Source organism: Salvelinus sp. IW2-2015, linkage group LG7, assembly GCF_002910315.2.
Source record: "Salvelinus sp. IW2-2015 linkage group LG7, ASM291031v2, whole genome shotgun sequence".
Classification (NCBI taxonomy): Eukaryota; Metazoa; Chordata; class Actinopteri; order Salmoniformes; family Salmonidae; genus Salvelinus; species Salvelinus sp. IW2-2015.
Window position 1 is genome coordinate 33,349,214 of NC_036847.1, and position 13,575 is coordinate 33,362,788.

The 13,575-nt window shown below is 46.1% G+C and overlaps 1 protein-coding gene across 1 annotated transcript in view; it reads left to right on the top strand.

Annotated features, from left to right (window-relative positions):
- Positions 1–13,575, top strand: part of LOC111966153 (tensin-2-like) — a 68,258-nt gene that overhangs the window by 31,659 nt on the left and 23,024 nt on the right. Inside the window, exons 2-3 of the mRNA XM_070444346.1 lie at positions 945–1,050; positions 1,262–1,366. Of these exons, the coding sequence (XP_070300447.1) occupies positions 945–1,050; positions 1,262–1,366 (211 nt within the window). The remainder of the gene's footprint in view (positions 1–944; positions 1,051–1,261; positions 1,367–13,575) is intronic.

Genomic DNA, 13,575 nt, shown 5'->3' on the forward strand with positions numbered 1-13,575 from the left:
TCCCTTGTCCGTCGTGTCCGTGTCCGTTTCGTGTGTCGTGTCCGTGCTGTCCCTGTCCGTGTGTCCCTTGTCCGTTGTCCGTCGTGCGTGTCCGTCGTGTGTGTCCCTGTCCGTTGTCCATTCCTGCTGTCCCTGCTGTGTGTCCATGGCCGTCTTCTGTCCCGTGTTCCCTGTCGTGCCGTGTGTCCCTGTCCGTGTTGCCTCGTCCGTGTGTCATGTCCGTATGTCCCCGTCTGGCTGTCTCGTCCGTGTTCGTGGTTCCGTGTCGCTCGTTGTCCGTGTGTCCCTGTCCGTGTCTCGTTGTTCCCTTGTCCTGTGTCCCTGTCGTGTTGTCCTCTGTCGTGTGTCCTGTCCTTGTGTCCATGTCCGTGATGTCCTGGTCCGTGAACGTCCTGTCCCTGGTCCGTGTGTCCCGTCTGTGTCCCTGTCTGTGTGTCCCCTCGTCCGTGTCGGACACACGGACATGGACACACGGACAGGGACACACAGACATGGACACACGGACAAGGACACACGGACATGCGTGGCCACTTCTGAGGATTTACATTAGCTGGTGGATTTGTCCTCAGTATACCTGAGTGGGTGTCTTTTTTACTTCTGTTTCTTACCTTAGTTCATGACTCAGAGAGAGGGGTGTGTGTGTCTGTGTGTGTAAGAGCAGAGCAACCATGTGTTCCCGTGTTGACATGTTCTTAGTTACCATGCCATGAGACATGCACCTCATGTTTATAGCCAAGTTCATGTTGTGAAACACAGTAGGATCATGGGCGTGTTACTAGAAGGATTACCTCCGTTACACAACCAACCATCTAGAGGTTCTGGAGCAGAAAAAACACCTGACAGCAAAGCTCCTGTCACTCAAACACACCAAGAATCCTCTAGTGTGTGCTTGCTACTCCCTACGTACTGGGTTTCTGACTGTGTGTGTACCTGTGTGTTGGTAGACAGGGAAGGGGGAGCCCCATGTCTTCAAGGAGAAGACCTTTAAGAAGAACCGTCAGTGTGGGGTGTGTCGTCAGAGTGTGGACAACACAGGGTCCTTTTGCCGAGGTGAGTCTCTCTCTCTCTCTCTCTCTCTCTCTCTCTCTCTCTCTCTCTCTCCACCCTCTTCCTCCATAGAGGATACAGTTTAGCTGTCAAGGAGTGAGTTGTCAAGGACCCTCAGACCAGCTAACATGCTACATAGAATACACCAAATGAACCTGACTAATGCTTCCCTTCTGTCTCCCCACCCTCTCTGTTGCCATCCTTCTCTCTCCAGTGTGTAAAACAGCCACTCACAAGAAATGCGAGGCAAAGGTAAGACTCCAAACCGATTCACTCCTGCGTAACTTACCCAACTTATTCTACACTCTTAGAAAAAAAGGTGCTACCAAGAGCTGTCCCCTTTGAAGAACCCTTTTTGGTTCCAGGTAGAACCCTTTCCACTGTTCTACATGGAACCAGAAAGAGTTCTACCTGGAACCAAAAAGGTTACTTCTATAGGGACAGCCAAAGAACCGTTTTGGAATCCTTTTCTCTAAGAGTGTACCCTTCCTGTCCCTGCTATGAGCTAGTAGCCATTGATGTGACCGACTGCACCCAAGCCCCATTTGAAAGGGTCATTGATGCCCAGCTTTGGCCAGGGGCAGGCAGAGACTTGGCAGACTGCAGCGGCTGGCGCCATGCGTTATGGAAGAAGGCATGTGGCAGAGATTGCTTTCCAGTCTTCGTACCATCTATTTCCATTTGAGGAAATAGCCCTAGAGGATAAGGGGATGGGTTTGAAAAGTAGCAAACCAATACAAATCCATAGCCAGTTGGTTTTTTAATATTAGTTTAATCTTTGAAGATTTCTATCAAGGAATGGGCACGAAATGGTCTGCAGTAGACCTGGCATAGTATGTAGGTCACTCTTGTTCTGTGGATTGTAAAGCTCTGGCTCTGTTTCCTCAAAACAATGCTGTTGGTCAGGAAGATACTATTTCCACACTGTTGTGTTCTGTTTGGGCTCTGTTGTTTGTGACCTGGTTGTGTTTTGTATAGGCTCGGTTGTTTGTGGCCTGGTTGTGTTTTGTATAGGCTCAGTTGTTTGTGGCCAGGTTGTGTTTTGTATAKGCTCGGTTGTTTGTGGCCTGGCCTGGATGTGTTGGGATCTGGAAATGATAGCTGCATAGCTGAGGGTGGGCTGTTGACTGGTGGTGGCCGATGCAATGTCCCGGCAGTGATAGCCATCGGTCCTGCCCAGGAAGGGAGAGGCCAGGCCAGCCTCTGGGGGTGTGGGACTCTGGCCTCTCAACTGGCCTTAAGAGCCAGTGCTGAGGGGGCTCAACCATGAAAGGTTGGGAKTTAGGAAGCTCTGATCCAAGGGAGCTGCCTGGGGCTCATTGAAACCACAAGCAGAAGTGCAAACACAATCTGAAAATACACATGCTACAACATCCGTCTGGCCTTGAGGGTTTTATAAATTATTGTCCATGAAAATCTGTCTGATTTCAATAAAAAGCCCCTATGTTATGCTAGTCAATAGAGGCTATTTTAATAACCTTAGCTTTACCACAGTCATTGAGAATGAAAGAGAGAGAGGGAGACATATGAACAGAGGGAGAGAGAAACATCGTGTTCTGAGAGCTTGACCTGAGCTTGCAGGTCAGTTTCTGGCCAGATCTTGTTGTGTTCACCTTGTTTTCTGTAATTAGAACAAGACCTTGAACACTGTTAGGCTGCTCTCTACAAGACCTTGAACACTGTTAGGCTGCTCTCTACAAGACCTTGCACACTGTTAGGCTGTTCTCTACAAGACCTTGAACACTGTTAGGCTGTTCTCTACAAGACCTTGAACACTGTTAGGCTGTTCTCTATAAGACCTTGAACACTGTTAGGCTGTTCTCTATAAGACCTTGAACACTGTTAGGCTGTTCTCTACAAGACCTTGAACACTGTTAGGCTGTTCTCTACAAGACCTTGAACACTGTTTAGCTGGCTCTCTACAAGACCTTGCACACTGTGTGGCTGATTCTCTACAGACCTTGAACACTTGTTAGGCTGTCTTCTACAAGACTTGAAACTTTTAGGCTGTTCTCTCATAAGACCTTGAAACTGTTAGGCTGTTCTCTATAAGACTTGAACACTGTTGGCTGCTTTCTTACAGGACCTTGAACACTGTTAGGCTGTCTCTCTACAAGGCCTTTGAACACTGTTAGGCTGTTTCTCTACAAGACCTTGAAACACGTGTTAGGCTGCTCTGTACAAGACTTCAACACTGTTAGCTTGTTCTCTCAAGACTGCATGTTTGCTTAAAACTTACTGTTAGCTGCTTCTCTACAAGACCTGAAACACTGTTAGGCCTGTTTCTCTTACAAGACCTTGAACAGTACTGTTCTACAAGAGCCTGACTTGGCTTTTCTAACAAGGACTGAAACACTGTTAGGCTGCTCTCAACCTCACAACTTAGCTGCCTCTTACCAAGACCTTGAACACTGTTAGGCTGTTCTCTACAAGACCTTGAACACTGTTAGGCTGTTCTCTATCACTTGAGGCTTGATACCTTGATCACTGTTTAGGCTGCTCTCTACAAGACCTTGACACTGTTAGGCTGTTCTCTATAAGACCTTGAAAACACTGTTAGGCTGTTTCTCTATAAGGACCTTGAATCACTGTTAGGCGTGCTCTCTACAAGACCTTTGATCACTGTTAGGCTGTTCTCTTCAAGCACCTTCAAACACTGTTAGGCTGCTTCTCTACAAGACCTTGAACACTGTTAGGCTTGTTCTCTATAAAGACCTTGAACACTGTTAGGCTGTTCTCTTATAAGACCTTGATCACTGTTAGGCTGTCTTCTACAGACCTTGACACTGTTTAGGCTCTACTCTACAAGACCTGATCACTGTTTAGGCTGTTCTCTATAAGACCTTGAACACTGTTAGGCTGTTCTCTATAAAGTACCTATGGATACACTGTTAGGCTGCTCTTCAAGACCTTGATCAAACTGTTAGGCTGTTCTCTTCAAGGACTTGAACACTGTTAGGCTGTTCTCTACAAGACCTTGAACACTGTTAGGCTGCTCTTCAAAGACCTTAACACTGTTAGGGTTCTCTTCAAGACCTTGAACACTGTTAGGCTGTTCTCTACAAGACCTTAAGAACACTGTGTTAGGCTGCTCTCTACAAGAGCCATGAAACACTGTTAGGCTGTTCTCTACAAGACTTGAGCACTGTTTAGGCTGGCTCTCTACAAAGGACTATGAACCACTGTTAGGGCTGTTCTCTGTCAAGACCTTGAAACACTGTTGCTTGCTCTCTACAAGACCATGAACACTGTTAGGCTGTTTCTTCTACAAAGACCTTGAAGCACTGTTAGGCCTCCTCTTCTACAAGACCTTGAACATTGTTAGGCTGCTCTCTACAAGACCATGAACACTTTAGGCTTGTTCTCTACAAGACCTTGAACACTGTTAGGCTGCTCTCTACAAGAACCATGAAACACTGTTAGGCTGTTCTCTACAAGACCTTGAACACTGTTAGGCTGTTCTCTTCAAGACCTTGATCATATTTGGCTGCTTTTCACTTTGATCCTGAGCGTCTTAGTTGGGTATGTAATACCTCCGTTTCCTGTCACGTTCTTTCTCCATGAATCTGGAGGAATCCTCATTCACTAGGCATCTGTGAACCCCTGTACTGTCATTATGACTAAATTGACAACCTTTTACAGACAAGTGTTGCTATAAGCCTTGTGACAAAGTAAAAAATCGAAACAAATCAAATTGAATATGTCACATGCTTCGTAAACAACAGGTGTAGACTAACAGTGAAATGCTTACTTAGGGGCCCTTCCCAACAATGCAGAGAGAAAAAAATAGCACAAGGAATAAATACACAATGAGTAACGATAACTTGGCTATATATACAGGGCACCAGTACCGAGTCGATGTGGAGGGGTACGTGGTACTTGAGGTAGATATGTAGATACTGTATGGGTAGGGACAAAGTGACTAGGCAACAGGATAGATAATAAGCAGTAGCAGCAGCGTATGTGATGAGTCAAAAGAGTTGGTGCAACAGGGGATAAAATTCAGATAGTCTGGGTAGCTATTTCGTTAACTATTTATCAGTCTTATGGCTTGGGGGTAGAAGCTGTTCAGGGTCTTGTTGGTTCCAGACTTGGTACATCGTTACCGCTTGCCGTACGGTAGCAAAGAGAACACTCTATGAGTTGAGTGGCTTGAGTCTTTGACAATTTTTAGGGCCTTCTTTTGACACCGCCTGGTATAGAGGTCTTGGATGGCAGGGAGCTCGGCCCAGGTGATGTACTGGGCCATACGCACTACCCTCTGTAGCTCCTTACGGTCGGATGCCAAGCAGTTGCCATACCAAGCGGTGATGCAGCCAGTCAAGATGCTCTCAATGGTGCAGCTGTAGAACTTTTTGAGGATCTGAGGGCTCATGCCAAATATTTTCTGCCTCCTTAGGGGGAAGAGGTGTTGTCGTACCTTCTTCACAACTGTGTTGGTGTGTGTGGATCATGATTATTCCTTAGTGATGTGGARACCAAGGAACTTGAAGCTCTCGACCCGCTCCACTACAACCCTGTGGATGGGGTTGTGCTTGGCACTGCGTTTCCTGTAGTCCACGATCAGCTCCTTTGTCTTGCTGATGTTGAGGGAAAGGTTGTTGTCAGGTCTTTGACCTCCTCCCTATAGGCTGTCTCATCGTCATCGGTGATCAGGCCTACCACCATCGTGTAGTCAGCAAACTTAATGATGGCGTTGGAGTCGTGTGCGACCACACAGTCATGGGTGAACAGGGAGTACAGGAGGGACTAAGCACGCACCCCTGAGGGGCCTCCATGTTGAGTGTCAGTGTGGCGGATGTGTTGTTGCCTACCCTCACAACCTGGGGGTAGGCAACAAGGATCCAGTTGCAGAGGGAGGGGTTCAGTCCCAGGGTACTGAGCTTAGTGATGAGCTTGGAGGGCACTATGGTGTTGAACGCTGAGCTGTAGTCAATGAACAACATTCTCACATAGGTGTTCCTCTTATCCAGGTGGGATAGGGCAGTGTGGGGTGCAATCAAGATTACGTCATCTGTGGATCTGTTGGGGCGATATGCAAATTGGATTGGGTCCAGGGTGTCTGGGATGATGGTGTTGATGTGAGCCGTGACCAGCCCTTCAAAGCATTTCATGGCTACAGATGTGAGTGCTACGGGGCGGTAGTCATTTAGACAGGTTACCTTGGTGTTCTTGGGCACAGGGACTATGGTGGTCTGCTTGAAACATGTAGGTATTGCAGACTGGGTCAGGGAGAGGTTGAACATGTAATTGAAGACACTTGCCAGCTGATCAGCGCATGCTCTGAGTACACGTCCTGGCAATCCATCTGGCCCCAAGGCCTTGTGAATGTTAACCTGTTTAAAGGTCTTACTCAAATCGTCTACGGAGAGCGAGATCACACAGTCGTCCAGAACAGTTACTTCACTGTCCTGTCAGTGCTCCCTCAGGAAAAGCACTTCATCTTCTCTTCCCAGAATAAAGCATTTCCTGGAAAATAAAGTGACCAGAATAAAGAAGTCTGTGTACTTCTCTCTATGGCTTCCCCTCTTGTTTCTCTCTGTGGCTTCCTCTCTTGTACTTGTCTTGTGGAGTTGCTGTCAGTCATCCAAGCACGAAGTCAACAACCTACAGCTGACTCATCTCTTTCATGAACAATCCCACTTCAAAAATACACAAATACGCCAAAACAGTGTTTTATTTCAGCGTGTTCTCTGTGTAGAGAACAACTTATCTGTGAGCTGGAGTTGTCCACAGGGATTGAAGGGTTAAGGGTTGGGTAACGTTGCCCATGATGAGCTGCCCAAATATGTCAGGAAGAAAGACATTTCTCCTATTTTAGGAGGAATAGTCTAAATTTGTTTATGTTAAAATCAACAACAGGAAGTGTAGAATAGAAATAGAATGGCTGTCTCATCATCGTTAGGGAGTCAGTCACCACCCTGTCACAGAGTCATGATAATTGCCGGGGGAGATAGAGTGGCTTGTTTTTAATGTGGTCATACCAATGAGTGAGTCAGTGTGATGCTGATCAGCGTTAAAACCATAAGCATGACAGCTGACTTAGCAGGTCTGGGGTTCTGCCAGATGACCCTTGGTGGACGGGAAATAAGCCAGGGTAATTGGCCACTGTCCTGTTATTTTCTGTTCTGAGTGCTGAAAAGTCTCCCTATCATCCCAAGAATGTCTTCTACCTCTCTCCGCCAAAGTCAGAGGCAGACCATGGAGATGTGTTTGGTGCCGTAGAGTCACGTCCAGGATATTGCCATTTATAGGTTCATAAAGACAATGAACTGACTACTATGTGATTTTTCCAATGTTGATCTCTGGCAATCTCGCCTTGCAGATTTTTTCAGTTCTGTTTATTTACCACTGTTTATTTTTGTCCAGCATTGCTCTTTGAATACTTGTTTCACTTGGAGGAGGGGTGGAGGAGAGGAGGGGGTTGTTGTAGTCACTGTTAACACTGGCTCCATGACTGGGAGGAGGGGAGGAGGAGAGGGGAGGAAGAGGGTTGTTGACACTGGCTCCATGACTGGGAGTCCCACACAGTAATTACCGATACCAGAGGGACACATGTGACCTCTGTCGTATATGTTCTGTTCTGTCCTGTACCCACCCTCAGCTGTTTGGAGAGAGAGGGAGGGAATGAGAGAGCGAGAAAGAGAGAGCGAGTGAATGGAAGATGGAAGGAGGGAAGGAGGGATGGGGAGAGGGATGGGCAGAGAGAGACAGGAGGAGAGCTGGAGAGAGAGAGAGAGAGAGAGAGAGATGAAGAGAAAGAGGAAGAAAGAGAGGGAGCGGGAGACATATTATGGACAGAGTGTAAGCCAGATGGATAAAGAGATAATACCTTACAGCAGTCCTGGGCTTTTGAGGGCCCCAACCAATGAAGGGACATTATTAGGTCTGCTTCTGAATACTTATTAGGTCAGCTTCTGAACGCTCATTAGGTCTGCTTCTGAACGCTCATTAGGTCTGCTTCTGAACGCTTATTAGGTCTGCTTCTGAACGCTCATTAGGTCTGCTTCTGAACGCTCATTAGGTCTGCTTCTGAACGTTCATTAGGTCTGCTTCTGAACACTTATTAGGTCTGCTTCTGAACGCTTATTAGGTCTGCTTCTGAAATGCTTTCATTTAGGTCTGCTTCATTGAACGCTTATTAGGGATCTGCTTCTGAAACGGGCTTTTGTTCTTAGGTCTGCTTCTGAACGTCATTAGGTCTGCTTCTCGAACACTTATTAGGTCTGCTTCTGAACGCTTATTAGGTCTGCTTCTGACGCTCTATTAGGTCTGCTTCTGAACCTATTAGGTCTGCCTTTCTAAGCTCATTACTGCACTTATTAGGTCTGCTTCCTGAAACGCTTATTAGGTTCTGCTTCTGAACGCTCATTAGGTCTGCGTTACTTAGAAGCACTTAGACTGATTCTAACTGCTTTAGGTACTGCTCATTGAACGCTTTTTAAGGAATCTGGTCTTTCTGCTTTAAGAACTCTATTAGGTCGTGGCTTTGAACATTACGTTAGGTCTCTTGAACGTGTTATTAGGTCTGCTCTGAGAAGCGGTCATTAGGTCTGCTTAGCTGGGAACCTTATAAAAGTCTGCTTAGAACATTCACTTAGGTTCTGCTTTAGAAACTTCCTCATGGTCTGCTTTAGAAACATCTCATTAGGTTCTGCTGTTAGATCTCTTCATTACGGTCTCGTTAGAAATTCTAGTTTGCTTAGGAGTTAATCTGTCTTAGAAGTATTAGTTGCTGCTGTAACCGGCTCATAAGTCTGCTTTAGAACATTCATTAGGTCTGGTTTAAGATCTCCATTAGGTCTGCTTGTTAAGTCTCTATTAGTCTGTTTAAATCGCTCTTAGGTGCTTTAGCAAGTCTGGCTATTTAGAACTCTCATTAGTCTTGCTTTAAGGACTCTCATTAGGTCTGCTTTAATTCATAGGGTGGCTTTAGCATTAGGTCCTGCTTTAGCAGTTACATTAGGTCTGTTTAGAACTGCTCATTAGGTCTTGGTTTAGTAACCTCTCATTAGGTTCTCTTGAGGAACTCTCATTAGAGTTGCTTTAGAACTGTCGTTAGGGCTTAACTCTTTAGGTGCTTTAGGACCTCTAGGTCTGCTTTTAGAATGCTCATTAGGTCTGCTTATAGAACATTCGTTAGGTGTCTGCTTTTAGGAGTGGTTCATTAGGTCTGCTTTAGAACTCTCATTAGGTCTGCTTTAGACGCTCATTAGGTCTGCTTTTAGAACCATCTCTTAGGTCTGCTTTAGAGTGACTTCAATTAGGTCTGTTTTAGAACTCTCATTAGGTCTGCTTTAGAACGCTCATTAGGTCTGCTTTAGAACTCTCATTAGGTCTGCTTTAGAACATTCATTAGGTCTGTTTTAGAACATTCATTAGCTTCAGAACGCTCATACCAGCTTATTAAAAATGATTGACTGGGGGTTGGCGATGGTGTGTTTGAAGAGAAAAACCTAGCTTGGAGCTATACAGTCAGGTACCTCCAATGTGACATGAACCTTAGACCTTAGTCACACCCCACTATCTTCCCTCTCAGGAGAGTCTATGAGAATGGACAGCTGCCTAAGGGACACTAACCATTCCCATGCCTGTTGGGCACTATAACATCCCCAATGCTCTGATGAGACCCTCTGTGATGAAAGCACATCTGGCATCAGCTCTCAATACCGATTGGCTTCCCTTTCATCACTGCCCTCTGATTGGCTGTCTCATGGGGAAAACAGTTGTGGGACCCTATAAAATCCGCGTTGTGGAGAGCACAGACGGACTCACTGAATCCAAACATTAAAACGGAATTCAACAATATTCAAAAATGTTTTGAACTTAGTAGAACATTTTTTAATTTGCCCAAGATTATAATAATACATGAACAAAATGCGTCAGTGACTCGTATTTTCATTCAACTTTCTGAAGAGACAAAGTGGGAATGCCCATGTCTGTGTGCCCATCATTTGTCTACCTCTTTGTTTAGTCGTTAGCGATGATGYTAATGAATCATCTTCTAGTAGATGGAAAGGCTTTACAAAAAACCTTCTCATTTAAATGTCAACTACAAAGTAGCCCAAGCCTACCTGGCAGAATGATATCATTATTATTATTTGCATTAATCCGGCAGCCATTTTGTTTATCAATCTCTGCAATCACATGTGCGCTACAGAAACACCTCCAACCAAACAAGTGTCTTTGATTGTGTCTGATTTTAAAGGGCCCTACAGTTGGCTAATTAGCATAAATTATAATTGTTGTGGATAAATGCTATGTGAAGACAACAATTGGTTCCAGTACTAATATAATCATATTTACATATGTCCATAACACATCGATGAAATCACAGGAATTTACTAGTGCCATTTCTTTGTGTGATTTTCTCCTATGCTAATTGGAAGCTGAGAAGAACCAGATGGTTTGGGCTGGTGATGAGACAACCAGAATCTAGTTGTGAAATTCCTGCCATGTGGTTCTCAAGGACCACTCCATTAGACCGCTGTCTGTTTTGATATGTCATGAGCTTCTATGACTCAATGTAGAACAGTGTTACCGCCAATGATTTATATATAGACTAGATGACTGCCAGGGGGCACTGTTTTGAAGCCACCATGCCTCCATCTTGGCACTTCCCCACCGTTGTAAACATTTTGGGTGGAAGGTATAGAGAGGCATTTATTAATGTCTACATTCGTTTTTCCCACATTTATTATATTAAAAACACCTTAATACATACTTTAAAATCATATTATGTGAGCTAAACATAAAAATGAAAAAATATATTACAACATTTTCTGTAAAGTATAATTTTTTTGAAAGTTCTAATGTTACTGCCCCCACTACAACAACAAAAATACTTCAATACATGTAATTTTGTCCTTGAAACAATACTGTAGAATCCCATTCATTCCTATGGAGGACTGCTTCTTCTGGGGTGGTCCAATATGGCTGACCGGTGGCTTCAAACCCTCTCATTGGCCAATACATAACAGCAGCAAACCAGGGTTTATATACATCATTGGTTACCACAATGGTCACCACAGAGTTCTGGCGTATACAGAGTGTACAAATTCAGTGACGTTTCTATGGTTACACATACAGCTTTATTTTGCTCTAGAAACTGTTTTAGGACTCTGTTTGGTGATAGGCTTGATGGGGTAAAAGGGACCAGGATTTGGCTCAACACTTGAAAAAAAACATGAATGAATGGGTTGGGTGGAATCAGAGTTCATGAAGTGGAATTGGCCCCAGTTCTGCTCACTAATGATACTGTTTACATTATGTTCACATCCCCATTACTTCTATCTGCCTCCTCCCCTGTTCCCAAGGCTCTCTCCCCTGTTCTCAAGGCTCTCTCTTCTGTTCTCAAGGCTCTCTCCCCTGTTCTCAAGGCTCTCTCCCCTGTTCTCAAGGCTCTCTCTTCTGTTCTCAAGGCTCTCTCCTCTTCTCAAGGCTCTCTCCACTGTTCTCAAGGCTCTCTCTTCTGTTCTCTCAAAGGCCTCACCCTGTTCTCAAGGCTCTCTCTTCCTGTTCTCAAGGCTCTCTCCCTGTTCTCAATGCTTCTATCCCCTGTTCTCTAAGGCTCTCGTGCTGTTCTAGTTCTCAAGGCTCTCTCCCTGTTCTCAAGCTCTATCCTGTTCTCTCTCCTTTCTCAAGCCTCTCTTCGTTCTCAAGGCTCTCTCTTCTGTTCTCAATGCTCTCTCCCTTTTCTCAAGGCTCTCTCTTTCTGTTACTCAAAGGTCCTCCACCCTGTTCTCAAGGCTCTATCCCCTGTTCTCAAGGCTCTCTTCCTGTCCTGCCCCTCCAAGGCTCTCTCGTCTCCTCCCCCCTGTTCCTAAGGCTCTCCTCCCTGTTCTCAAGCTCTCTCTTCTGTTCTCAAGGCTCTTCCCCTGTTCTCAAGGCCTCTCCCCTGTTCTCAAGCTCTCTCTTCTGTTCTCAAGGCTCCTCTCCCCTGTTCTCAAGGTCTCTCCCCTGCTTCTCAAGGCTCTCTCTTATCTGTTCTTCAAGGCTCTCTCCCCTGTTCTCAATGCTCTCTCCCCTGTTCTCAAGGCTCTCTCCCCTGTTTTCAAGGCTCTCTCCACCCTGTTCTCAAGGGCTCTCTCCCCTGTTCTCAAGGCTCTCTCCCTGTTCTCAAGGATCTATCCCCTGTTCTCCAGGCTCTCTCTCGCCTGTCTCCCAGGCTCTATCCCCCTGTTCTCAGGCTCTCTCCCTGTTTCTCCAAGGCTCTATATCCGCTCCCCTGTTGTCAAGCTCTCTCCCCTGTTCTCACAGGTCTATCTCCTCTGTTCTCAAGGCCTAATCCCGTTCTCAGCTCTCTCGTCCACCTCTGTTCAAGCTCTCTCCCCTGTTTCAAGGCCTATCCCCTGTTCTCAATGCTCTCTCCCCTGTTCTCAATGCTTCTCCCTGTTCTCCCAGGCTCATATCCCCTGTTCTCAATGCTCTCTCCCTGTTCTCCAGGCTTATCCCCTGTTCTCAATGCTCTCTCCCTGTTTCTCAAGGCTCTCTCTTCGTTCTCCACTCTAGATAACCAACAGTAATGTTACCTCATCCCCAGCTAGGTCTCTCATAGAACTGCACATGACATTTCACAGTGGTGCATTAGCCATGTTGCCTGCACTTTGATGGATCAAAAAACATGTGTTGACCAAGGTGGCCATTCTATGAGAGGAAGGTTAGGAGGAATAGAGGGTTAGCACTGTGAGCCTACCAGTGGGCCTGTAAGAAAAAGCATAAGAGTGGAGAGGAGGGAGAAGGTCAACAGAAGCGACGAGCGAGAGTAAGGGAGAGGGGAGAGGGTAGAGTAGAGGGAGAGCACTTGCAGGAAGCGTGTTCGGTAAGATGTTTGGCCCCAAGGAGATGGAAATCTGGTGTGTTTTTTGGCTAATGCTCCCCTGCCTGCAGGCCCCATCGCTTGCTCTAGGGGAGGGCAGCAGGCTGGGACAGAGGAGGGCGGGAATGCTCGAGAGAGAGGACAGATTGACAGGGAGAGAGAGGGAAGAGAGGGGGGGGGAGAACGCGGGATAGAAAGATTATTAGAGAAAGGCGGAAAGATCATTTTTGAGGGATGGAGAGAGAGCCAGTTTGGAACGAGAACGAGAGAAAGAGAGATGTGACGGGAGAGAAAAGGTGTGAAGGTAGAGGAGAGGGACATTTGAGAGAGAGAGGCGAGGAGATTGCGAATGGTGGCGGGAAATGAACAGGTTGAGGTAGAGGAGAAGGGACCAGTTGGAGAGAGGAGAGAGAGAGAATATGGGGCGGGAGAGAAAAGGTTGAGGTAGATTAGAGGGACCCGTGGAGAGAGAGAGCGAGTGAGAGAGAGGGAAAGAGGGAGAGAGAGGAGAGGAGAGAGAGAGAGAGAGAGAGAGAGAGAGAGAGAGAGAGAGAGAGAGAGAGAAGAGAGAGAGAAAAAAGAGAGAGAGAGAGAGCGAGGAGAGAGAGAGAGAGAGAGAGAAAGAGAGGAGAGAGAGAGAGAGAGAGAGAGAGAGAGAGAGAGAGAGAGAGAGAGAGAGAGAGAGGAGAGAGAAAACACGGAGGCGGGAC